Source organism: Opisthorchis viverrini (genome assembly GCF_000715545.1).
Source record: "Opisthorchis viverrini unplaced genomic scaffold opera_v5_422, whole genome shotgun sequence".
Taxonomy (NCBI): domain Eukaryota; kingdom Metazoa; phylum Platyhelminthes; class Trematoda; order Opisthorchiida; family Opisthorchiidae; genus Opisthorchis; species Opisthorchis viverrini.
In genome coordinates, this window is record NW_008752076.1 from 323,144 (window position 1) to 350,812 (window position 27,669).

The 27,669-nt window shown below is 41.9% G+C and overlaps 2 protein-coding genes across 2 annotated transcripts; both read left to right on the forward strand.

The window, feature by feature from the left end:
• Nucleotides 1–7,426: 7,426 nt before the first annotated feature.
• On the forward strand, nucleotides 7,427–12,466 carry T265_10878 (hypothetical protein; the record flags this gene model as incomplete). Its single annotated transcript, XM_009177374.1, has 2 exons — nucleotides 7,427–7,962; nucleotides 11,359–12,466. The coding sequence occupies 2 exons, from the start codon at nucleotides 7,605–7,607 to the stop codon at nucleotides 12,270–12,272; spliced, it is 1,272 nt and encodes a 423-aa protein (XP_009175638.1).
• Nucleotides 12,467–19,155: 6,689 nt separating this feature from the next.
• T265_15276 (hypothetical protein) lies at nucleotides 19,156–27,116 on the forward strand (the record flags this gene model as incomplete). The annotated part of the gene is made up of 2 exons (XM_009177375.1): nucleotides 19,156–19,277; nucleotides 26,807–27,116. Coding segments are annotated over 2 exons (369 nt in total), but the record flags the coding sequence as incomplete, so codon positions are not given.
• Between the last annotated feature and the right edge of the window lie 553 nt (nucleotides 27,117–27,669).

Here is a 27,669-nt window from a genome sequence, read left to right on the forward strand (position 1 = left end):
AACGGCATCAGTTAAGCCCAAGTGTGGCCATGCAATGGCATATTTGTCAAGATCAAGATCAATTGCAACGTAATCTCGGAATTCGTCATATACAATCCGAGTTTTAATTGAGACCAACGGGCTCCTTTACGCATCCCGGTTGGGTGCAACAAATCTGCCAACCGAATGACATCACTGTCACATGCAGTGAAGTCACAGTAAAGCGGGGTACCCTCTTGAGAGCCTTGGTGAATCTCCTTTTTTGCAAATAATAGAATGTGCCGGTACCGGGCATTAAAAGGTGAAAAATGGAAGCTAATTTTTCATTTTTTTCGCGGTGCAGTTTGCTTTACTTACCTGTAGGATGTAACTGAAGACTGCTGACTGAAATATCATAATCGAGTACACCCTATCACATAAGAGAAACAGTGCTTGACACTTTGCAGCACGTCAGATACAGACCGAGTGGGCCAGTGAATAAGCATAATGGTTGATGCGTTTTTCTGCACCCACTACTTAACATCCGCATCCTGGAATGCAACACTAATTAATTCCGTGAAAGGCACTCATTTTCAATCTAATCTAGCTGTAACCGGAGACTCAAATGAATCCTAGGTGAATATTTATTTTATGGTAGCCTTGAACAAAAACAGCCTTATGAGTAGTGTGTCCGGTTTGGACAATTTACGCGATATCTCGAATATCATACCAATTTCAAAATGGAACTGTCCCTCCAAAGTGCTTCAGTTTGGGGACACCACGAGCTAGAGATTCATCTGGGGTTCACCTGAGTCCCTCCAAAGCACTTTGCAAATTAATCTCTTTGGTCGATTGTGTACACAGTGGGTTTGAGCGGAACAGAAGGCTAAGAAAACCCGAGAAGTGCGCCTACCTAATGAGCTACGAATAGGACAGTATTCAGCACAAACGTTCCCACAACATTTGGGCAGAATACTCCATCCATAAAAAACAGTTCCTACTACCTCGTCCTCCATAAAACAGTCTAGTGTATTCCTCATCCGGAGATTAAATCTTCGTTCTTGATTTTCAAAATGGGTTCGCTGACCTTTTTATACATGTACTGTGTACCTTCCTTGATCAATGCTATATGTTCCACAGCTTTCCCTTCTTGACTTTTCATCCCTGATTTCTTTATTTTTTGGTACAAATTTACTTACCTCCAGTGTAATATATATTTTTACTGTGTTTACCGAAATCTTGTTGAGAGCTGACTGGGATCCTACACTTCGACCAAAACGCTTTGCAGGAGCTAAACGTTTGAAAAACTTCATGCGCGTTCTTCCACGGATAACGCAGGCTGAGACTTGGTTCTGTTCTACTACCATCTCTTTGTGGGACATTCAAACTGGTTCTTATCCAGGATAACCACTCAAACCTGAGGTCTATTTTGAACATACTTCTGGTCACGCGGTAGGCTGCTGCGTAGCACTTAGCTGAGGTTCCCTGCGCTGAAAAAGCAGATGAAAATTAATTGGAAAATGTTTGGGACCGATTGGGAAGTCATCGTTTCAGAGGGGTTTGGTAAACAATTGGTGGATTTATTGCTGGGCAACGTTTCGCTTTTGACACAAAAGCTTCGTCAGGCCAAGTGAGTAAGTAAGTAGGTTGACTGAGGTTTTAAGGCAGTCAGGGAACCAATCCGTGAGATTCCTTATGACTAGTGACGTGATCAGTGCTGGGTGTTCAGTCTGATGTCCCTGTTTGTTGATTAGTGCGATGACTAAGCTTTACGATAGATCGGTTAGGGGGGTGGGTTCGTCTTTATGATGAACCTGAATTTTTTCGTCCCTGCTTCTTCAGTCTAGGACACCTTAATGGAAACGTTGCCCAGCAATAAATCCACCAATTGTTTACCAAATCTGAATGAAACGATGACTTCCCAATCGGTCCCAAACATTTTCCAATTGATTTTCATCTGCTTTTTCAGCGCAGGGAACCTCAGCTGCTACGCAGCCGGTCCCAAACATTTTCCAATTGATTTTCATCTGCTTTTTCAGCGCAGGGAACCTCAGCTAAGTGCTACGCAGCAGCCTACCGCGTGACCAGAAGTATGTTCAAAATAGACCTCAGGTTTGAGTGGTTATCCTGGATAAGAACCAGTTTGAATGTCCCACAAAGAGATGGTAGTAGAACAGAACCAAGTCTCAGCCTGCGTTATCCGTGGAAGAACGCGCATGAAGTTTTTCAAACGTTTAGCTCCTGCAAAGCGTTTTGGTCGAAGTGTAGGATCCCAGTCAGCTCTCAACAAGATTTCGGTAAACACAGTAAAAATATATATTACACTGGAGGTAAGTAAATTTGTACCAAAAAATAAAGAAATCAGGGATGAAAAGTCAAGAAGGGAAAGCTGTGGAACATATAGCATTGATCAAGGAAGGTACACAGTACATGTATAAAAAGGTCAGCGAACCCATTTTGAAAATCAAGAGCGAAGATTTAATCTCCGGATGAGGAGTACACTAGACTGTGTTATGGAGGACGAGGTAGTAGGAACTGTTTTTTATGGATGGAGTATTCTGCCCAAATGTTGTGGGAACGTTTGTGCTGAATACTGTCCTATTCGTAGCTCATTAGGTAGGCGCACTTCTCGGGTTTTCTTGGCCTTGTGTTCCGCCCCAACCCACTGTGTACACAATCAACCAAAGAGATTAATTTGCAAAGTGCTTTGGAGGGACTCAGGTGAACCCCAGATGAATCTCTAGCTCGTGATGTCCCCAAACTGAAGCACTTTGGAGGGACAGTTCCATTTTGAAATTGGTATGATATTCGAGATATCGCGTAAATTGTCCAAACCGGACACACTACTCATAAGGCTGTTTTTGTTCAAGGCTACCATAAAATAAATATTCACCTGGGATTCATTTGAGTCTCCGGTTACAGCTAGATTAGATTGAAAATGAGTGCCTTTCACGGAATTAATTAGTGTTGCATTCCAGGATGCGGATGTTAAGTAGTGGGTGCAGAAAAACGCATCAACCATTATGCTTATTCACTGGCCCACTCGGTCTGTATCTGACGTGCTGCAAAGTGTCAAGCACTGTTTCTCTTATGTGATAGGGTGTACTCGATTATGATATTTCAGTCAGCAGTCTTCAGTTACATCCTACAGGTAAGTAAAGCAAACTGCACCGCGAAAAAACGATGGGCCGGAACAGGAACTTAGAACAGCAATTCCAAAGTTCATGCGGTAAGTGTTAAGATCACAGTACTCCGATGTTTGAAGAACTGAGCGGTCACGCTTCAAATGAACCAAACCTGAGTGATAGAGCGTGTACTGTGTGGCATGATAAATGTTCTAGACTCTGAGAAAGGGTAGGATATTTTCAATATGGGAGGAAAGGAAAGTATCATATTTATCGACAGGAATGAAAATAAATAAGCCTAGAGTCTCTTGTAGCAGGACTGAAAGCTCCTTTTCGAGTGGAAAAATTTCACATGAGAACAAATCGCCCTTAGCTGGTCTTTGTCTCTTCTCTCAGTGACCGAATTCTCGACATCCTCTATCTAGGGACCTGAAGTGTCAGCCCACATAGAGTTTTAATAAGCTGGTTAGTGGCAACGGCAACAGTACAGAAACCCACTTGACCTAACGAGCGAATAGGTTATTTCAAACTGGCACCTAATTTGATGCTCAAAAGCCAACCATATGATCAGTTGCTTTGGTGGGTTGCTCAACTTGAAGTGCGAGGCGGGTTACTGTTCATAAATACCTCTAACAACGTAGTTAATCTATGTGGAGCAAGGTTACGTCCACCTTATGCCATTTAGCTACGGTTTGTCTCTTAACTACAACCTGGCCAACCCACACTACTATTTTCACTATCTACTGACCTACATATCGGTGAAGGATGCTATCGACGTGTCCACCAGGTTTAGTGTTGGGCATTGAATTTTTCGCCAAGTTCATTGACTGTTATGAAGACGTTTCATTACAGGAAGTGCAGGTTACCAGAGCTTCTGGATTTATTTATGACGGTCTCACTGTCACGATCTCTCCTTCTCGACAGTTTACATTACTTCTCACGCCTCAGATGCGAACAAAACTTTCGGTAATTGCACGCCTTGTTATTTAAGTAAAAAACGCTCATCTAAATGCTATATCACAGGTCACGTCGTACGCCACATCATCACAAGGTTGTTGAAAGACAATATTTCCGACTATTCTTGCGTGATGTGTAGACGGTGACGATATGAATAGTGTCATGCAGTTGTGCGCGACATCCTATCTCACGCTCCTAATAAAGCTGAACATACTTTGCGATTCAGTCGAATAAGGTTTAAAGACGTCCCAAAAATGATTTGGTCGGCCTTTTTATCGGACTATTACTCAATGCATTCTGGTGTCAGAGTTGGTTCTATCTAAAATGTTTTTCAAGAAATAATCAACAATTATCTGACTAAAATATAGAAATACCAATTTCGCATCAGATATGCATCAAGCAGGCTAACTACACCGTGTAAGGTCTTTTCTGCTCCACACATCAAATTTACTATTAGTCATTAGTTCTGAATACGGTGGTGTACTTTCTACATCTCAGACAATTGAGACTGGTCACTGAAACCGGTAACCTTTGTATATAACGCTCACTATACTTTGAAGGGACAACTGCCTCCATCTAGAGGACAGAGTGGGTGTCTTTCAGAGGTTCAAACATGGGAAGTGTGGTGACGGACAAGAAAAACGACTATGTAAACCATGACGAAAGTCCGCTCATGCAACGTTGAAATGTTGATCTAGTTTATATGCTCTGTAATCATCTCTCATGATCAGTCCCGAGCAGATGATCAGACATTACCAGTACGGCATACTGTCCAATGAAACCACATGTTTCCACGTCATACTTAACACACTTATCAACATCCGGGCGGATGATGCTCACGTAACCGGTCTATGGACTTCATCTACCTACGCAGTGAGAAATGTGATAGATTACTTGTATGAATTTCCGTGGACTCAGGTTCAGATGCACAAAGTCCACCTCGGTCGGAGTAATAACGCTCAGACGCAAGCGCTCTGATGATTGGAACATTTTTGGACCAATCATAGAGGAACAGCTTCCGATTGCACTGAACGTTAAAGCTTTTAAAGTGTTGTTTGTCAACTTAGGACTTACATACTGATAATGCTTAGGAGCCCCACGTTCACACAAGTGAGTTAATCGTATGTGTATAATATCTAACTGAATATATTTGGGAGATAACAGAGATAACAGAATAACCCTGAGAACAAAAACATCTTCTCCCTTGTGATTTCATTGTGAAACTCCCACTGATGTTAATAATTGTGCTCACATTACAAGGTGCTTGGGAGATCTGGCGTCAATAAGAAAGCTGACTGCAGAGGCGCCAGATCTCCATCTGTTTTCAAACTCTGAGTGACCACAGTGCCCCTCATTCTGTCCCTGGTGTGAGCAGTATTGTGAGCACTTTGATGGATATTTTGTCCTGTAGTTGGAGACAGTCTATGCTGAACAGCCAAGAAACAACAAACAGATGTTCCGTCATCAGCAGTGCGCATCTCACGAAATCCAGGATCTCTGAACCCTGTGACCTCCCGGGTAGCAGTCTGAAAGTATGGCCGTTTGGCCACTAGCTGTTTCGTGAGTCTTCACTTACAGGAGGAATTCTTCTTTTACTCTGTAAGGATTAGTACAATTATTCATGCTTTAAATATGTGAAATAATGAGCCCTAATTAATGTTTGCTCATCAAGTCCATTTGAACTGTAAGGCTTTATTTCCGGGCGAAAGTGTGGAATCAAGTGTGTAAGGAGAAACTGAACGTCTGTTAGGTGGGAACTTGAGATATCTGCCTGAAACCTACTTCTGGAGAGCAATGAACTGCTGCTAAAATACTGAAGTATTTCGGCTGCTCAGGTTGGGCGTTTATCATTCAATAGACGAACAAAGGCTCTGTTAGAAGTGTAAAACCGAACCTGATGGAGTTTAAACTCTCTTCCAAGAGCGTAGAAATGATCGCGTGTTTGAATCGCTCTGGGCATTTTTGAGATATCTATCAAGAGCCCATAATATTAGACAATGATGAGAAAGCCCTACGGTGCTCCTCAGCTACTCAGAATACAATGATCTTGCTTATAGGAAGGAATCTCAGTTAAAACTTTTGCCAAATAAATAGACTTAAAGTAAACGTTTTCCAAAACAAGCTTGGGAAGAGCCACGACAAGTCATCAAAAGTAAACGTTCCACAAATTTTGCATTATAAGTGAAAAAATTAGTCTCGAATAGCTGACAAGGGGTGCGCGTCCGTTTAACCTTCATTTGAAATCATCATTAGCGCACAACTGCCGTTCGAAACCCACGAACATCTGGCTGATTGTTGGACAGTAGACCGTTCAACCACGAATGGCTGGTCAACAATGTGGTCAGTTCACATACTAAACAACATATGGCTCAGAAGTAGGAGCAGTTCATATGTTGTGACAACCTTCTGTCTGAGTTTCCACCCAGTGAGCCAGATAGCATGCAGTCAAATGATGTGAATCTCGTGACTGAAGGATGATTGAACTAAATCACCACTGATCAGCCGCACGTGGCCAAATATTTTAAATACCAGCTGAGAGGTTGTGAATACGAATCGTTCAAGAGGTTCTTGAGTTGTACCTGGCTGATGATTCCCACTAAGGATGAAGCGGCTGCACATCGGAGGTTGGCTTAACTTAAGGGCAAAATCCTCGTTGAAATTTCAGAAGTTCCTCACACTCACAGAGAATCTTATGGAAGATTCGAATTCATAACTTTTTGGGTGACATTCGCGCCCACCTTTTGCCTAAGGTGTTTTGGGACGTCAGACAAAGCAGATTTACATAATTTGTCTTGGTGTTCCCTGACTTCTCGAAGGGTAGTGCGAGTGCTGAGGTTTCCTTCCATCGGAACAAGATATTGGCTTGGGGGTGGCGGAAGTTTAAAGTGATAGTGGGTTACGAAGATTCCATTGCTTAATATATTGACAGTTTCAAGACGAAAAACAATGCCAATGGATCACCAATCGCTGAACGGCGCTGTTCGAATACGATCTCGTCGGTTGGCCCTTTTATTTGCCATCAAACCTACTCAGAATGAAAATAGTGATATTTGACGACTTGAAACTAAAATGTTTTTTGTCTTGGAAGAACGGGTCAATTTTAATTAATTCTAATTAATTAATTAATTCTTGTTGATTCATTCTAACTACCCTACTTAATTGCAAGACTGGAAACTTCCACTCAGTTTGCGGCAAGCTCCTCTTGTACCACTCAGTTTCGATCCTTGTGGGATGGCGAAATTGAAAGCTCTAACTCGGTCCTAATGCCCTTCGCGAACAAGCCGAAACTTGTTCTTTGAACGTGAAAAGATTATGGATTTTGAGTGGGTAAAAGCTTAGAGAATTACAAAGGATAGGAAACATTGAGCACAAGCGACTCGATAAGACCATTCTCCATTTTGCAGATCCGTCTCCGGTGATGATACACTGCTACTAGTGGTAATGACAGTAGTTGAGATATGTTGTCCAAATAAAATGCTGCACTGACAGCATGACTCCATTCGTGCACAAAGTGCTTTCATCTGAAAAGACCTCCTACGGAAAAAAGCTACTGAACAGTGCTTCATGAAACCAGTCCAATCGTTTCGTGCTTCTTTTATACAGAGTCTCCTTGTGCTATATCTACCAAGCGTGGCACTCGGCGGTGAGCATGGCGTTCTTCATGGAACGGGAGACAGAACTCCTCTGACCGGAGGAAAACTGGGTTTGGCGGCTGTCATGTTCCTTTACTCTTTCCTTGCGTGCTCACTTCCCGTTCTTATTGTGAACTGTGTTGACCGAAAAGAGCAGTCCGCAGCTGATCAAGAAACTGACAGTTTATTGACTAAATCTGGTTGCTTTTCGCGGTATTGGACACCTGAAAGAAGGACGAAGATAATTAGCCGGTCCAACTGCCTGGCCGCTGGCGCGCTTCTCTCGGTCGGTAAGTAGAGCTACTACTCTTTCGTATTATCTCGTCATATTTTATCTAGTACATTAAACCACGGCTCTTGACTAAACTACGATTTTGGGATAGCTACCTCATAAAAGCGGTAATATCAAAATGGTTGCTTTCAACATCACCGTATTGACAGCTGCTTTTATAGATATAAACTAAATCATTGAGGATTGGTGTGTGAGTGTGAATAGATGTTTCATACAGAAAAACCGGTGCTTTTGGTTTTTCATTTTCGCACAAATGTTTCCTACTTTATTGCGTACTCGATCATCATACGGCATACTATCTCAAATGTACGCAACCAAACAAGAGTCTCGCACCTGAGTAGTCCTTACAGTCCTAACCAAGGTAAGGAGTATCCAATAGAGTTCACACTCCTTGCAGCAGTATCCTCTGAAGGACCATCATCGTACGGCGTGAATTGTGTGCCTCGCTTGGCGTACATACCTATGATTATTTAACATTCAAAATGCACATGGTATTCCTTATCTTCAGGAAAATGGTAGGTGAGGGGCACAAGGCGCAACTCAAAGAAACTACACGCTACTCACCATCCAGGGACTTTGTTGACTTGGTGATGCAAACTCACTCACTTTTATCATTCATATGACTCGTTTACATGTTTGCAACTAGAAATGAGATCCTATACAGTGTATCAACAAAGGCTTCCACAATTTTCAATGCCCCCGATCAAATCCACTCCGCAAGTCATACCCGCTTGCTGTGAAACAGAGGTCCTTGAAGTTCTCATACATCATTTCCTTAGCTCCGTACGACAAGCGTCATACTAAACAAAGGAACTCTCTCCGTATCGAAGCCACGCTTGTAAGAAATGTGTAAGTTCTCCGGCGATCCATACTAAACCAGGCCAGATCCATCAAGAGCTTAATGCTGACTTTCCCAGAAGTGGCCTATATTAGGTAAATTACTTAACACCCCAAACACTGGCTGTTAATGTCGTTAAGCACAGTGTACGGATACCAGTTTTTTACTGTCATTTACAAAAGTTAATTGGACGAAGTGGCCTATATTAGGTAAATTACTTAAAATCCAAAACACTGGCCGTTAATGTCGTTAAGCACAGTGTACGGAGACCAGTTTGTTACTGTCATTTACAAAAGTTAATTGGATCAGATAGCGCTCAGGATCTCTGTGTGATGAATTATTATGGCAAGTCCTTTTAGGTAGCATAGTGAATTCAGTGGCCTATTTTCAGGGCAATAAAACTTGGACGGCTTTTGTGGACTGGTTTTCAATATAAAGGTATATTGTGCAATCGTGATTAGGATTGACTGTTGGCACACAGGCTATTTACTCAAACCTACAAGCAAACCAACGCCAACTGTAGGATGCGGTCGCATGCACGGGAGATTGTTCCGACGAATGTAAAATTGTGTAAGCATGAACGGGTTAAAACATTTTCTTACACATATCTATTGATAAGTTATTTTAGGTAAATATGAAAGGTCAAATGATGCTCGCTGATGCACTCGCGACTCGGAGCAGCACGTCCGTAAATGTAACAAGTCTTTTAATCCACTACAATCTCCCATGTTGGTGAACGCATTAGCATCACACTTCGTCAACTCCACATATTCAACCTTGTTGTATCGCGCACCTTCCTCTTTATCTTCTCACCGAAGTTTTCTTGAGAAAAGCCCATGTGGGAAAAATGGATGTCCACTGTCTCCGCGAAAGTTATTAGAGGGTGCAACAGCTTTATTTAATAAGGATTCGCCGCAAACAAAAACATCTGCTTGTGAGTACTGGGATGTATTGGTCAACAAAGTAACAAAGCATCGGCTCTAAGTGCATTAAATGCCGATGTCAACGTTTGTCAGGGCAATCCCTCTTTGATACCTCTGATATGTCTTAACAGTGTTCTTGAGCCACAGTTTCCAGGTTTATTATTTTTATAGCAGCGACCTATACGTGCTCATCAGCAAAACTTCATAGGGACGAACCTACTTTTTCCTGCACATCAGCTGGGATGTACACACAGTAATTCGGATCGTAATCCAAGCGTTTGGGTTTTTGCTCTGAAAACGGAAACAAATGATCAATCCACTCGTGATTTACTCCAGACCTATCAAATAAGATCTGCTTCGCAAAATTTGGCAAGCTGACCGCTATTTGGGAAAAGTTTAAAATATGATAAAGGCCCACACATGAGGTCTGTCCTACGATAATCAACCTTAAATTTCGACAGATACACTCATATGCAGGCCAGTTTGGCTGTCACGGGAGCCCCACCTGTCGGATAGTTTTCAGCAATTTTATGGAGAGTGTGCTACGTCTATGCTTAAATTTCTTTTGACATTATCACTGACACAGTATAACACCGAGACCCATGAGTTCATCCATGCAGGAGGAAATGTACATTTTACTTCACTACTTCCTAAATCTTGCTGACCTGATTACAGATGGGAAGTAAAAAGTGGAAGGTAGTCAAACGAGGAGATTTACTCAGGGGTAGACGTGTCTGAGATAAGAACAGCTGTAAATTTGTGCCTATGGTCTGATCTTAACGTTATGGGTTTTGGAAGGTCAATTATTCCTGTCTATTTTGCTAACTATCACTCAGTGAGTTGCTACACAACACTAACCTGTAGATCTGAAATCAATTTGACAATATTATGTGAGAAAACAGACGTAATCAAGAAAACAGTGAACAGTCGGTAGATTACAAATTGTGGGATCATCCTGACTATATTTTGATGGTTCATTCCAAACTCTTCGCTGACATGCTCGGAAAGGGTAGCCACAATAGAGTATATTTGCTATTGTGTAACCACGTACTTGCCCCTCCTTCTTTCATCTGAGCTAGTTTCTACTAGTTGACAAGCACTATACACGAGTAGTAGTCCTTTCCAAAAATCAAACGCCCAATACATCATATGGAATAGGCAGTAGCACTTTAGCAAGCGAACCTGAATTTGGATTTGATTGTGTGAACCTTTATGTTTTGTCTTTTAAAAACATCATCTCAGTTAAAAAATACTTGTGACCTCTAGGTATTAAGATTTGTTTTGGAACTTAAAAATAACAATAACCTGGAAATAAATGACGCTGAATGTGTTTCTTCATTTGCTTATTTGCTGATATAGTGCGGCTGTGACATCTAAAACAGTCGCGCAAAGGCTGTGGGAAAGGCTAAGCATTTGAAGTTCGAAAGCGTCTAAACTACTAACGTAACTTTAGTAGGATGTCTGATATAGATTCCACAGAACCGAGTAGAATGACTTTTTCGAGAATGTTGGGGCTAATTTTCATACTCCAAGCCACTTTTGTGTTTCTTTCGCATATGATGCCCAGGTGTGCGCGATACCGTGGGTACAACATTTTCTCAGAACTATTCATGTGATTATTAATTTGTTTCAGGTTTTCTGGACGTATTCATTGACACCATTGAATGTTTTGAATCGGCGCTAGCAAAAGTGAATGTTACAACTGACTTCCCTTTGGCATCCTTTGTTACACTACTGGGATTTTTCCTTATCCTCGGCGTCGAACAGATCACACTGGAATTCTTCAGAACCCCAGGGACAGATGTGCCGATGCAACATCAAGACGGTAGTGCAATTCAAGGAGCAATCATTCGTCGAACCACATCACAGAGCTCATCCATAAGTCAGCGGACCACCAGTTTGACTGCGGTCAATGAAACAGTTGCGATTCTTCCTGAAGTACTCGATCCCCGTGGTTCGCTTATGCCGGAATTCGAATGCCTGTCGGTAGAGTCAGAGCACCAAGGGCATCATCACCACCATTCGACAATTATACAAAGCGGATGGATCAGGGTTTTGACGCTGTTGTGTGCAATTTCTCTACACAGTGTTTTTGAGGGAATGGCACTTGGCTTGACCAAATCATACACATCCCTGTTGACCCTGTTTGCTGCGCTTTCAATGCACAAGATAATCATTGCTATCAGCATAGGTATCAATTTGGTCTCTGAGACCACCAAACAAAGGCATCTCAGGAACGGGCGACAGAACAGTGTGAAGCTGCACGTTTCCCAAGTTGCCGCTATATTGACATTTTCGGGGGCATCACCACTCGGTACATTGATTGGCTGGGCTGTCACTAACCAATCGGACTCTACGAGCTTTCTGTTTGCTGAGGCTACCTTACAGGGCCTGGCTTGTGGTACCTTTTGCTACGTTGTGTTTTGCGAACTGCTTACAAATGAAATCAGAGATGGCTCAGGTGATAAACCAGGGAAATTTCTCTTCCTTATCATCGGCTGGGCTTTGGTGGCTTTGGTCATCGTGTTGAGTCCAGGAGAGGCATGAAGTTTTAAACACCACAACAGCTAGTGATGTTCGGTCACACTGCTTTTTAAGCTGCCATCTGGAGTCCACCGACACTACTCGTGAAACAACCAGCTCGTCAATTGATAGAAAACGTTGTTTCTATACGTTTCCCTGTACTGCCACCTATTTTTGTAATTTTCGTGCATTTACGTGCCTTTTTTGAGAAAATAAAAGTGCATTTTAACAAAGTTTGGTCGGCTCTGTCGTTTTTACAATAAACTGGTAGTATTTGGTAAACCTGTGGGTCATGGAAGCTTGCTATGCGCTTCCACCTCAATTTCAAAGAAAAACAATCCCATTTGCCCGCAGTAACTCTACCGAGGGTGAGTGCCATTCAGTTGGGTAATTAAGAGAGGTAATTTACCCTGGAGCAAAAGATTTACATCTTGGCTTGTTATTAAGTCCTGATGAAAAAATCCCCACTCGTTAAGTGCTAGGGAACTGGGAGTGCTGAATATTCTCAATGCATTTCTTGCGAATGTCAGCAACTTCTTTTATTTCACGGCCAAGCCAATGTGGCTGCAACAGATCCGCGTCGTGTTTTGAAATTCAGCGGCGTTTCTCAAGAGTTAAACAAAACGAACTTTTGAAATTTCACTTGATCTGTAAACCCCTTTATTGCTGTTTACTAAAAGTTTACTGTAAAGACCAGTTAAATTAATTTCAGGGTCGATTGTTAGCAGTGTATTGATGAAATGAATTGATCCTCCCGAAGGTGTACGATACTAACAAGGGACACCAACAGCACTGTTGAATACATTTCACCTCATTCTGTGAAACACCGAATTTCTCCATTCAGATAAAGGATTACAATGGTCAGTAAAACAAACTTTCGTAATACACTGCTCACTATTCATAAGATTGCTGAAGATTCTTCGACAGCCCACGACCAGTTTCGCCCTCCTTGGGGCTCATCAGGTAGGCGCAGCCCTCGAGTTTCCGGTCGTGGGCTGTCAAGGAATTTTCATCAGCCTTATGAGTAGTGCGTAACGAATATACATGTTTCGCGATATCTCGAATATCGTAGCAAATGAAACATGACGCGGCCTGGTGCAGCACATTCGGTTGTCTGGAAACATCACAAACGATAGGTTCAGCTGGGTTCCAGGTGAGTCTCTCGCAAAACAAAATTTGTTCGCAAATGATTGGAATTACAGCAAATCTATTTCTGAGGCTGGAATAACGACTCTAATTTGGCGCTTAAACGGCCAGAGACTCAAGTTAGAATGACCAAATATTCGGAAATCCAGGTGCGGTGGAAAACACAGAAATGTCTTTGAGACAGTTAGGAGACTGATTTCACATGCCAAGTTAGTAGACAGAGTTATTAATTCACTTGTATGAGCACTGTGCATTGATATTGGAGATATGGTATTTGAACAAACCATCAAGAAAATCGTTGAGTGCGCTGTTTTACTTAACTGCTTGGCTGACCAGTCCGCTGTTCAATCTACTGACTACCGGAGAAAGAATCATGACCAAACCAAGCAAGATTTGTTTATGAACAAGTAGAAAGGTATGAAATCTTGTACAACGAACATCATTTGCTGACGGCGGATGTGGGACTGGCAACAAGCGTCAATAGCGATGAGGACACTTGCGAACCAACCGCACAAGAAATGTATTGAGCTGACCGCTACAATAATACTTAGAGAAATGATACACACATTCACGACAGATGAAATTTTTCCATCATATATCCCACACCTGTGAGATAAGTGCGGTTTAATTACTAGAGATGCATAAAAAAACGAACCAAAAACCAATACAGGTGTCTAGGTGGTCACATCTCAAAAATCGCGACCGTGACCTGTATACGTCATCCTGAGATTGGAGAGAAAAAATACCAACCAAGAGCAGTTTTACTACAATCTGGAACCTTTGAAAGATTCCATGTTAATCGTGAATAAATACGAGTTGCCACTGGACGATTCACTCGGTAAGATCCACACAGTGATATAATGAGTGAAGAATACAAATCAATGACTTTGCTGTAACAGGTTGACGCAAAATGTTCCTCAAATTGTCCGTACTCCAAAACAGCCATGTAGTAAGGACTCATAGGAGACGAAGTAGCATGTATGTACTTTCGTAGGTCACTCCTGGGATACTGTTTCCTCTGTACCGTACGAATGGGACTGCCGTTTTTTGTTCGTGCTTTTGCACTAAATGTGCTATCAGCACTGGATTGACGGGAAAGCCCTCGGTGTCATTTCTCACAATTTTGAGTAGAATTGTTATTCGCCCAATTTAGTGGCAAACCAGCGAGCGGGTTGATCAATGTAACCTTGGCTTACATTAGGGTCGGCTAATATTGTAGAGCCCAGGTTACTCTGCTCATCCTTTTTGGTACTGTGTTTGACATTTTCGATTTATCGCTAGTGGCGACGAGCTTTCCGAGTGAGCGGCCGTAGTAACTATTTGAAGGTTCACTTCCCCGCCGCTAGTGTACCCGCTATGCTAATCTAGCTAGATGCATTGAACAAAATAAGAACTAACAAACTTTTGCGCTGTGGTGGACAGAAACTTGTAAAATTCAGATATCGTCTATTCTGCACGAATTTTCAATACACAGAGGAAAGTCGGCGATCAAAACACTGACATGGAAAAGGGACGTTTGGCCTTTTTTCAGTTTTTACAGGAGTATATAATGTTCTGATTGAGAGGGTCAACGCAACTAGTATATCACATTTTGATGTGTAAAATACCATCAAGATACTTCTGTTGTAAAAGCAATGTTTGTGTATCAGCTACTACCGGCTGTCTATATTTGGTCCTAGAACGTCGGTGAGTGGTTATCCCGAGGAACTCTTCATAGCGACATCATCAGCTTACTCAGCTGAGTTGCAAGAAGCAAAATTGGACATTTTCAGTGTACATTAAAATGAAACTTTTTTAACATATGGACGGAAATTTAGGGAGCACTGGGTGATATTTTTTTAGGTAAGCTCCCAAAATTTCAGATGAGGATAAACCGGTATCTTCATCAACGGGCTGAAGGCCGCTTTTTTATCGGGTAAAAAGCTGAACTTGTGGGAACATATTTTGCATTGTAGGTGGAGCCATGCTATGTGGAGAAGCTGCGAAGCACTCGAGAGCAGTTTTATCCTTATTGAGAATCATCAGCAGTGCGCTTCTGAAAAAATTCTAGAGATTCTCGAACAAGCGAAGTAACTGTCAGTCGTTTGGACACTTAACCGCTCGCTCTTAGATAGGATACAGCGCCACCTACTCTTTAATCACGGAAACCGCATTGCGCAGTCATACATGTTGACCAGCTTTCTGTTTTCTGCCATGGAACTTTTACTCTCCCAGTAAATTTTCTTCACATTATAAGCTTCTTGTAGGTTGCCGTTCGATGACTTTTGTTGATCTAAGGCGCGCGATCCGCCCTATTTGGAAAATGATGACAGCACACACCTTGGCTCTACTGTAATGGTATATTGTTTGCACTTTGGCAGAACTTTCATCTGTTTTGTCCGGCAGGCACGTTTGGGATAGATGAAAAAGTGACACAAACGGTTTCTGTGGTCAGTCAATTTTAACCAGAAACAACATCCTGTCGACTGTATTTCAGTATCAACGTTTTCAGTTTCTACGCGCAAAACTTTAACATGAAATCCTGCTGACAGCGATTTTGTATGAAGCTGACAAGATTAAATCATAGAATTTTTCACATGCTCCGATAGCTTCGACAGAAAACCACTCCCGTATTCACTGTTCTCCTTGAGCTTTCTGTGAATCATACCTGTTCCATTGTGTTTCGCCGTAATGAATCGCGAGTGATAAACTAAAACCCACGCACATTCGATGGGTTGTTCAGAACTGCAGAATTTTCAGCCAGGCTGAACTTTCGAAAGACATAAGTATGAAAAAAGCACAGGCGATCCAGACTCTCCGTTCTCACGCTGAATGGGAGGCAGCTGTTTGAAGGGAACTCTTCACGCCTGACAACCAGCAATCAACAGCGGACAGCAGCAGACATTTCCTTCCAGAAATACCATGGACTTAGATGTAGCACATTATCACACCTGGTGTAACTGACAGTTATGGATTCAGTAGTTTGACCAACCATTGCGGCGTAACATCTAAACCGTAAACGTTGCATATTGTAGGAGTGACCATCATACTAGAACAGACTAAGGAATTTTTTCCTGGTGGCCAACGTGTCGACCCGTTTGGAACTCGACCACAGTCTACACGGTTCAGTGCCATACTGCTACTGCTAGTGGACGCCAATTATTCCTGTGACATTATCATCACATCTAGCTAAGGCCACCGTGATATTTGCCCGAAGGTCAGTCATGCTATAGGGAAACAAATTCGAGTTGAAGCAGACCACTGAATGCTTTTTTGAGAAAATGCACTCCTTGTATTTTCCTTACTTGCTTGTGCGTACAAAAGTTTTTCTCGGAACCTTGTGTTCAACATCGTTTGATGTCACAAAATTAGTTGGTCCATCTGGAGCTTTGGAACATTAAAAACTTGCTCAGGTAGTATAAGCAACTCAACATCGAGTTAAAGTATCCTCCCTGTTATACTAATAAGTGAAAGCCGTAGGATTTTGGCGAATGAGCTACATCTGGATTAGCGGTTTGGAATGTTCATTCACCCTACATGCGGATCAGTAAGATGAACGAATGGTTATTAATTTCTTGTCAGCTACTGACAGTAATATGTTCTCAGCTGGGCTTTGACGGAGCGGATCGGTCACCGTGTAAAAGTGGTCACTGTAGACCATTGCCTTGTGGAGATTTACTGCAGAATATTTGTCGAACTGTGAATTAGTAAAGTGCAGCCACTTCAAGTCAACCTTGTTATACCTACAACTTCAGTTCTTAGGGCGTCTTTAGATTCAGACGCATATCTTACTAAGAAATTCTACAGCAATAGTCCTGCATTCAATGATTGGAGTTGCTCAGTACGTTGAATACTGACGGTGTTTACCTCCATATTGTTCCGGAAACGAGGCAAGTCTTTTGGGAGCCTGAGAAAGAGACCCTCTTTTTGAGGACCTACAATAGCTGGCTATCATTCTTTATTATCTGGGCTGGTAGCAATCTTTTCAACCGAAATATCTCATTCTGTTTTAATCACCACATTTACAGCAGCAAAGTATTTATGCACAACTGAGTTGAAACTTAAGTACCTAAGAACGGCGATGGGATACTTTGCATCATCGTCTGCCGGACTCATTTCAAAGACATTCACATTAATCACCTTAATTATTGGAATAAGGTTTTCTCATGCGATTTGACTGTACAACTCGGAAGCCTGGGGGCTAGTGCATTCGAGTGGGTAATTTTCGTATATTATATTTATGTTTATGGTTGAAGTATGGTGGGTATGTTTATAGAGTTAACTTGATTGTGATTTAAGCAAGCATGACAGTTTTAACCGCTGTATACCCGTTTGATGATGTCACGGGGTACACTCACATTCATCACCATTGGTGCCCACATGTGTGGTTGAAACATCCAAGTATTCTTCCTGTTTTATCCACTTACTAGAACATGGGTCGAAACACTGCTTCTCTAATAAACTGTACTTAAGCGATTTGACTGTACAACTCGGAAGCCTGGTGGCTAGTGCATTCGAGTGGGTAATTTTGGTATATTATATTTATGTTCATGGTTGAAGTATGGCGGGTATGTTTTTAGAGTTAACTTGATTGTGGTTTAAGCAAACATGACAGTTTTAACAGTTGTATACCCGTTTGATGAAGATAGATAGGTAGTTAGATAGATAGATAGATAGATAGATAGGTAGATAGATAGATAGATAGATAGATTAGATAGATAGATAGATAGATAGATTAGATAGATAGATAGATAGATAGATTAGATAGATAGATAGATAGATAGATTAGATAGATAGATAGATAGATAGATTAGATAGATAGATAGATAGATAGATTAGATAGATAGATAGATAGATAGATTAGATAGATAGATAGATAGATAGATTAGATAGATAGATAGATAGATAGATTAGATAGATAGATAGATAGATAGATTAGATTGATAGATAGATAGATAGATAGATAGATAATTCAGCTGTAACACTCTTTTGGTGCCTGGCTCCCATGCCACTCGAAGGAAGCACGAGGGCTGTGATCCCGCCAGATTGGCCAAATCTAGACAGGGGAGATCGACGGACAGAGGTCGGTTTCGAACCATGTACCTTCCGGTCAGTGAATTCGCGCTCCAACCGCTGAGTCATTTCACCCCGCAGGGTTTCGGCCGGAAACCGAATAAGCCGGAAATCAGTCTTGACGTTCGGCATTTCACAACGAGTACAGTACGAGGTGACGAGTGCTGTGCGGTAAGAAAAAAGTATCAACGGCATCCCAGACATTTTCGGAAAAACTAAAACATGTTTGGATGACCGTTTACAAGAAAATCGTAACAAAAATTGTCTAAGTTTCAAAACCTGATGAGGGATCATGGTACCGACCAGTCCAAACGCATAAAGAGTGCTGGTAGTCACCTTTTCCACCGTTAACGATTATTGGCTACCTAATTTGCATTGACTTTGAATTGTACTTCTCAGTGCCTCTTCACCCTTCGAGCCAACTGCTCACACGTGACATTAGCAACAAGTCAAATGAGGACAAGACCAGTGAGACTGTTATCACACTAACAATTATAATTTAAACTAAAGCTGTTTAGATAGTCAAGTGATTGAACGGTCTTGAGTGGCTGATGCAGGCTTGACAACCAACAGCAATCGATAAACCGAAGGCAATATTAATGCTGGGTGTGAGAAAACAACAGCATTCAAAATGGCCGGCAATTCACTGCGGCTGCACATTGAGACAGAGGACAGGGAATATCCTAGTATGTACAAGTTGAAACTCCAGGGCAAAGATTTGGAAAAGGTCCGCTGAACTGTTCACCTTGAGAGAACTGGAAGTGTTGTGCATGAGCCCCGATCGCCAGTCATCGTTAAACTATAAGCTTTGCAATGTGCCACCGGAAATAGGTGAGTTTTACAGTACTCCTTTGATTTAATGACTCCCGCTCAAGAATTCTTCGCGCAATGCAACCGTGTGAGTGTGTACACAACCCTTAGAACTAGACTACTTCTCTGTTTTATTGTCAAGGTACGGGGGTCGTGATGTGTTGAGATTTCTTTTGTTACCTTTACTCGCAGACTTGAGCATTTCAAAATAATATAACAGGACAAAAAACGGAGACTCGATAACTTCGTACAACCCGCCATATGCTGGTTCTCATGGGCCGATGGTTTGTGACTACACGTCTTGCAATGCAATTTAAAGGCAATTTTTGGGTCAGCGCGATGGTCGGCTCCAGAGCGACGGAAGGCATCCGAACAGCTCATTAAGAAAACTGACTAGATAGAGCAAAACTACTTGTCATAAAGACCATCTGGCCTGCTTCCTCTATTATGGCATTCAATCGCTTTGGACTCGTTCATCACGAGCGGTGTGTCAGATTTGTGAAAATTTTTGGCGTTTGATGTTGTATTCTGAATGTCTGAATGCTCGTCGGTACGCGTTTTATAACTTTTTAGCTTTTGCCAATTTCGAAGAAATTGAAACTCTCATCCAGCAAACACCAAAGCACACTTGTAAACTGGTCACTTATCAGTGAATGTAGTGTCTACAGGAATCAAATACGTCCAAACGGTGTTAGATTAGTAGTTATCTGAGTTTCTGTACCCCAGCAGTGCCACAACCGCCGGGACTAAACAGTGTACTGAACCCAGATTCAAGCAAATATCTGCTGATTATTGCACCATATAGATTCCCCCTAGAACCTGCAATCTGCACTATTTAGTCTAATAACCTGAGCTAGTGAGGGAAGTGTACAAGACACGATTCGATCACCCAGTTGAAAACAGTGTTAAATCAGAGATTGATAAAGGCTGCTCGACCTCACCGCAAGCTAGGAAAACCCTGGAACACTCTTTCGATGGTTTTGAAACTCCACAGTGTCCATCCTTCGGAACAATGCTACTTGTAGGTGGTGGGCAGAAAAGTGACCTAGGTTCGTCATAAGTAGTTGTCCTGTGATTCATTCCTTCCGTAAATAGTTGGAATGCCAGTAAGCCAGCAGGCAACTGCTTAATAGAAATTCTACAGATTCAGCGCTAAATCATCCTGGACACATGAAATACCACTGTTGACAGGTTTACGATTATTGTTGGTCACTTCAAAAGCCAGACATAATTGGCCTCGTTCATTTGGCTAAACGTGTACAAACGCGTCCTTAGGAATACGTTGTCTTTAGGTACGTAGTTGTTTTAGTCTCGTTCAGTAAGAGATACCCAAACCGGTTGTGATAGGATTTCCTTTTTCCAACGCAGGACGGAAAGACTAACATTCAACGGATATGCCTTTCTATTTGGGGCGCATATCATAATCTGGCACTCTAATGAAACACACTTTCCTCTGAGGAATTTTCGTCCCTGACTTTCCAGTGACTTTACGAAAGTGATACTCGTGTTTCGCGTATGGTCGGTCATTTGTCATTAATTTTTGTCATGACAGTCAGTGACAGTCCATTACCACTTCAGTCTTGTGTTGGTATCATTAAACCAACTCATACGGCTTGACATCCGAGCATGATTTGACTTATTCCTGGAAAATCTAAGTTTAAATTTGTTATGAACAACTACAGACAACGCCACAAGCAATCAGATCAACCTGGTACTGCACCCGGTATGTAGTAGTGAAGTCTAGGCCGGCAAAATGGCATGATGTCACAATTTGTCATAGTACTTTCATGGTGACCACAACATGGTCAATTTACTTCTTCTGAATGATTTGAGCATCCAAACCAGCTTCATGGCATATTTTCACAAGTCGCGTATTTTGTTTCGACTAGCAGACCCTCAGAAATTATTCCAAATTCCATTAAGCCAAAACTGGATCATTAGAACTGAACGTTGACATTGTCAGCTGTTTAGTCTGACACGACCACCACTCCTATCAAGCTGATAAGCTAAATTTTTCTCGCCAAGGCTTTGATCGATAATATAGAAGGATTTCAGTAACTGTGTTGCGGTTACACTGATTCCGTTATCAGGCTTTGGGTACCAGAATTCTTAATACCACCATTTCAAAATGGTGTCTAAATTCCAGGTAACCCATCCGTAAGTGTCAGAGAGTTCACTTCGAAAGGATGCCCGATTCTGGGGACATCATAAAGCTTCCCAAAAAGAAGCTGATAATTGGAGAGCTCGTTTGCTCCGATGACAAATTCGCGTTTACCATAGACTACCGCATATTATTTTTGGAATGCACTTTGTTAATCAACAGAGTAACAGCAAGTTCTTACGAATCCCACAGGAATTTTCTTTATCATTCGCCAAAAGCGGTTTGAAGAGTAGATTCGGTGTAGTGTGAGAGTGCCTTCCATTACGTGTTTTTCGTAACAATAAGGGTCTACCCCTTTTTAAATAGTCCATTCTTTCTTGTTGTTTGACAAGCCAGATCATTCGTATACAGCGGTGATCTTATGCAGACGTCAGTTGCAAATTTTGTTCAACTAAGGGCGAACTTTCAGATCTATAGAGAAAATGTACGCTGACAAACATGGTCAACACTCGCTCCTTGTTCCAGGTAACAGAAGACAGCACATGTTGGCAAATACTCTTCCGAACAAATCGTTTACTTCTGTAGTCACGTCACCACCATAATAGATCCTGTACGAAATGACTCCATTTAAAATAGTCAAGAATGGAGGGGAATGTAGACCATGCTTTTGCAAAAAATGTGTACTTAAACAGTGGGAAGAACGTAACTTTCCTTCTATTTGTGAGGTACAAATCTCCAAGAAAATTCTGATAGTATTCAAACTGTCACACCAAATTATTGTAGCAAAAGCATGTATCAGGTCACGCACTCTTCTCCTTAGAAGTCAAGCCAAACCGCAAATATCAATGTGGCTTTCAGGTCAGGTGAAAATGTTACATTTACCGAGAGAGCACGAAACTGCAGTCCGAACTATTCTTCTAATAATCGGTTTACATCGGACCCACAGTCCTTTCAGAAATTTTATTTATCAAACAGTGTTGTCCTCGTGTTGTCCACCGATTACAATATCATCTGGCGCATAACAGGTTGTGGTAACCACCTACATTGGCAAGCTAAAGCCCGCCCGGTTTTGCAATGATGGGTTTAGTCCCAAAACCTCCTCAAACTGACCAAAAACCCAACACACTCAAAGGAGAGACAATCCAGGAAGTCTTATAAGACTGATCTGTTGGCAAAGGGGAAGTGACAAAGTGGAAATTCGTTACGTCGTTTTTGTACACTTGCTAGTCGACCGGCACCTTAAAACGCACCGGTGATGTAATTTCCCATTGCATTGCCTATAGTTTCTCGACTGAGACTGGTTTTCTTAACATGCCGAACTTTCAATGTAGGTAGAATCAAGTAGAAACCGTTATTTTTATATAGGAACAGTCATTTTCCTCTTACAATAGCGATAGCTCGGGCAAGCTTGTCAGTTTGCTTGCAAAAGTTTACCAATCAGTCGAGAATTTTACACATATAGGTGATTTAGAGACGGCAGTGACGGGAACACGCAAAGGGCATCACGACTGAAAAAAAGTGTTCTACTGTGTTTTAAGCAGATCGCCAGAGCATTCGAACACAACTGAAGTTGAACAGAGAAGACGGACATCCGATCGGCGGCGTTCATTTGCTTCCATTAGCGACGCAGACGAACTACCGGAGCACCGCAAATAAACACTAGGTGGCTGATACAAGCACGTAACAAACCAGTCACGAGTTGGACCAGTCGTACTCACCCTAATTCGAAGAGGCAAACCAGGCTCAGAACGCCGTCAAATAAGATTGTCTGTACACTAGTGATAACCAAAGAGCTTTGCAGAATAAGACACGTGCCAGAAGCAACCTTAGAACTTTTTCTTGATCGAATTCGTGTGGTCACGACAGACGCGACAGACCGTTAATCTGATCCTCTCTGCTACTAACACAAGTGAACATTAATCTAATGGTGAATGCGCAGACATGAGTGACTACTTCGGGTTGAGTTGCATCCGTTTTGGGGTTATTTTGACAGTGTCTTTAAAGGTATTCCCTGGGGAATGGCAGCATTAGCCCCCGTTTAAAGATGGCTTCCGCTGGAGAGCAGATTTTATTGGGACCGAACCAACTGACTCATTTTTTGTGAAACGAATGATACGAATACTTCTATGGTCGAAAGGAAATGAACACCGTACCGCTAATAAACAAAACGCCTGATTATTCTGTCCCCCTTCTTGCTTGAACTGTCCTTCCACAAGTCTTTAGTCGGACCTTTCAACTCGACTAACAAGACAGTCGCTTTTCTGGATTTTATACAACTTCAGGTGGAGGCAACTGGTTCACCTTTTTCAGCGGACTGATTTGGTTTCGTCTGGCGTTGCATTGAGACAGAAACCTGATTTCATTGCAATATTTCGGATGAGGTTTTGAATTGTGTGCAACACACGTACTGTCGTGCAGGTCAGAGTACATCAGCTACATCAGTTTAGCAAGATGTGAAACACGTTCAGTTGTCTTAAGAAATAGCCCACTTCAAAAGCTACTCCCTTCCCAGTGAGCCTGTCTACAATAAACAAACCCTTCTTGTTCCGGATTCATACATAACAGCATGCTCTTTCCTCAACAGGCTACCTGACAAGATTGCGAATACTACTCCTGGATACGAATGACTTGCACAATCTTCCGGCAGAAATAGGCTCTTTGACACGTTTGGAGAAGCTGTCTGTCTCAAACAATCGGATCAGACAGTTGCCACCCACCATAGCCGATCTGAAAAATCTGCACACGCTGCATCTTGCTAATAATCAGGTTTGTTGATTTTGTCTTGGTCTTCATTACATACTAACTAGAACAGAGATTTTCCATGCTTTTGTGAAGATCAGCAAACTTAATCTTGAGCATTCTTGACGATAGAGTTGAAAAGCTGCAACGCGATTGCATTTTCGTTTTTGCCGTTCGGAAGGGATTCTTTTTCAAACTACTCTAAACAAATTCAGATGACGCGATTGATAATCACCAAGCCGAACTGACTGCTCGAATTCTCAGTCATTTTTCTTGCAACCTTTTAGGCAGAACCTAGATTTTCCAGACCCCTGTTTCATGTGGCACAAAAATACTCCTGATTAGACTTCATTCCGCAGAGTCAAACTGACTTACACACCACACAGTCTTTCTGAGGTGACAGCTGTCCAAACTTTTGCTGCGACGAAACACATATCTTGATCCTGTCACCTCCAGGCAGGTGACAAATGTACCAGCGTGGCCTCCTTACTTAGATTTTAATAGGTTTAGACAAACTTTAAATGTAGTCCGTATCTGAACATACGCTGCACAGAACCTGAAAGGGCTCTGCCGACCAAAGGCAGCTTCGGTTTTATCAGTCATTCATTGCATTTATCAGTTTGCCTGCAAATGGTATGCTTTAAAACTCAGATCTGTTCAAACGATTCTGTATACTGCTGTCTGACCTTGATTTAACTTGCAACGAGTTGGAAGTTAAGTTATCGACCATAATGCATTCAGTGAAGATAAAACCCAAAGTTGACCATTATACCTCTTTCTACGTCACTGTTCGAAACAAGCTCTTGGATGGACTGAAGCCTTTTGAAGTGGTAACGATCAATCTACTCAAGCTTTACTGTGTGCTCTGAATGATTTTAAGATAATCCTGAGTCTACCTTAGTGTTATCAATAGTGTGAATGGATTTGTTCATTCATAGGTGGAATAACTCTATGCAATCCCATCTTTATTTGAAAATAACGTCTGGAGCGCATCTGCCGAATAGACAGGGGATCCCATACCGCGATGAAGCTGAAGGCTAAACTATTCTGCTACGAACTTTCGACCAGCTAAGATGGTGTGACAACATATCATCGCTTCCATCATCTCATTTAATTATTATGCACCTGTGTAGAGCGTACTGAGGCTTCCTACTGAAACACCGAAATAGTGAAATGTTGATCTAAATGGAGTCTTTAGTTGGACGAGCGGTTTCGAATTGGACGACAGAAAAGAATGTTCATCCGCTTTTAACGCTGGTTAGAACGGTGCAGTGCGACGTCTGGATGGCAGTGATGGGGTACTACGCCTTTGGTCTTGAATTCCTGTTGCGAGGAATTCTACCTCGCTCGCTGTGCACGCAATCAGATGGTGAAAACACTTCACATCTTGATAGATACTGCTTCGGTCTGAGATGTATCGTATCCTACCGTGTCGAACTGTTACGGAGGATGGTCACTGCATCCAGAAAGTCTCTCCTAACATGGTGTGAAGTGAACGGAGATCTGAAAAACACCATTTTCTAGCGCTCCAGATTGGAGCTTGGATCACTCTGTTCGTCTAAATTTAGACTGCTATGGTGGTGCTGCATCCACTGTCGATGCTTTGGAACGAGACATTGGTTGAGAGCCCTAATTTTAATCCATTTTAGCTTTTGACCCCCCTGTCACCAAATCAAACTCAATTACATCAAGAATCACACAAACAAAAGTTTGCTGATGTCATATCTGTTGTCGCGTAGTCGTATTTCAGGATACTCTCGATAGTAGGCTCTCATACCATCCTCAAAAATCGATCCATGAACAAACAAATACGGCTTTGCTGAAATCCAAAGAAGTGCTTGATTTGGTAGAGAAGCCAGGTCTCTACATATTCACAGCCAAATAGGAATAGATCTGAACTTTTTAAACACAAAATAGCAGGAGTTATCTTGCTGCAACAGAGCGTTTGTAAACCAGTACTTGATATTAAACTGACCCCATTTGAGTGGAAAATAAACAATGGGTAAACACCTGGCAATATCCCAGCCCTCTTGCTTTCTTGGGTGGCATGGCAACTAGGAACAGAAAGGGTGTCACAGTTGAACGAACTGACCTTGGAAAGAGCATACTGGAAGCAAACGTGGGGTCTTTTAGAATGGCATGCCGGAGCAAGGTAGACAGGATGAACGGCTCTTCAGTTTCAAAGGTCGTGTTCTACAATCTTGTCTGGCTTTAAGTAGATCCAGTCAGATTATATATTTGCGAACTTATACTTTGGAGAGAGTATCCGGGAGCACAAATTGTGCATTACCGTTTAAATCATCTATACGCATACTTTTATCCAGCCTCGACAAAAGGCCGCTGAAGCAATATTTTGCTTTTAATCTCTTGATTATCATTACTCAAACAACAAAAACAGCGTCAGTCAAGGTACATCTGTCGCAACCTGCAAAGAGTTCTTCCTCCCTAAAAGGTACAAAAATAATCGTGAAACGAGTAGTCTGGACAATTTAGACGTGTGGTGCGCCAATTGTCAAATATAGAAAAATTACTGTGGCACAAAATATTCCGTTTCGTCGCTGTTCCATAAACCAAAACACGCTGCAAATCTACCGTTTCTGTGAGCTTAGACTAATCCGTAGTATTTGCATTGTTTGCGTCAAGCCACGATGTTTCCAACCAGTACGATCAACTGGATTTCATCAATCTCCACATCTTTTTTAGTTCTCAGAATTCCCGGCCCCAATACTTCAGTTAGAAAATCTGAAATTCTTGGACATGTGTAGCAATCAGCTACGGATTCTTCCTCCTGCAATCGGCAGTCTCAAAAACCTCGAAACGTTGCTGCTGTTCGACAATCAGTTGACGGAATTACCCGAAGAGTTTGGTGAATTAACCAGATTGCGTTGTCTGTGGCTAGGAGATAATTTTCTTCAAAGCCTACCAAAATCCATAACAAAGTTGGAACATTTGATGTGGACACCGTTGTTGTGTCCAACAGCAACAGTGGATGGAAATCCGTTGGTTAATCCACCTGCAAAGGTAAGTCTGAGATACTTTTTTTGGCCAAATTCTGTTCCGTTTTTACGAAACTCATCCTAATGACTGAGTATGTAGTGTGTTGTTTTGCTGTTCTAACATCTCACTTGGTCATCAAGAGCTTTTGCATTTTTCCGGAATACTACTCACTGTACGTTCCCCTTGTACATTTTAGGTTTGTAAAGGGGGTCTGGATGAGATGGCACGACATTTCGCACAGTCATAAAGACGGAAATACGAACTAAATCAAAGCATGTTTTCTTTCATCTTTTCATGAAGTTGGTTATGATGTTCCTCTCTTCAGAGCTATATGTCAAATACAGTCAAATTCAATCACCTCTGATGGTAATTTGTTTGCTCGAGTTGTTCTTACGGAGGTTCATTGATCAGAGATTACATAACATCCTATGGGGATATCCAGTAGTTTTATTTTTACACTTGGCCCCTTTCACCTAGTTTTTGCTGGGTCCAGTAGGCATGTACTCAAAACGGTTCAAGACAGTTTCATTGACAAATTGAGTTCTGTGACTCGGGAGAGCAACTGCTTCTCACAGC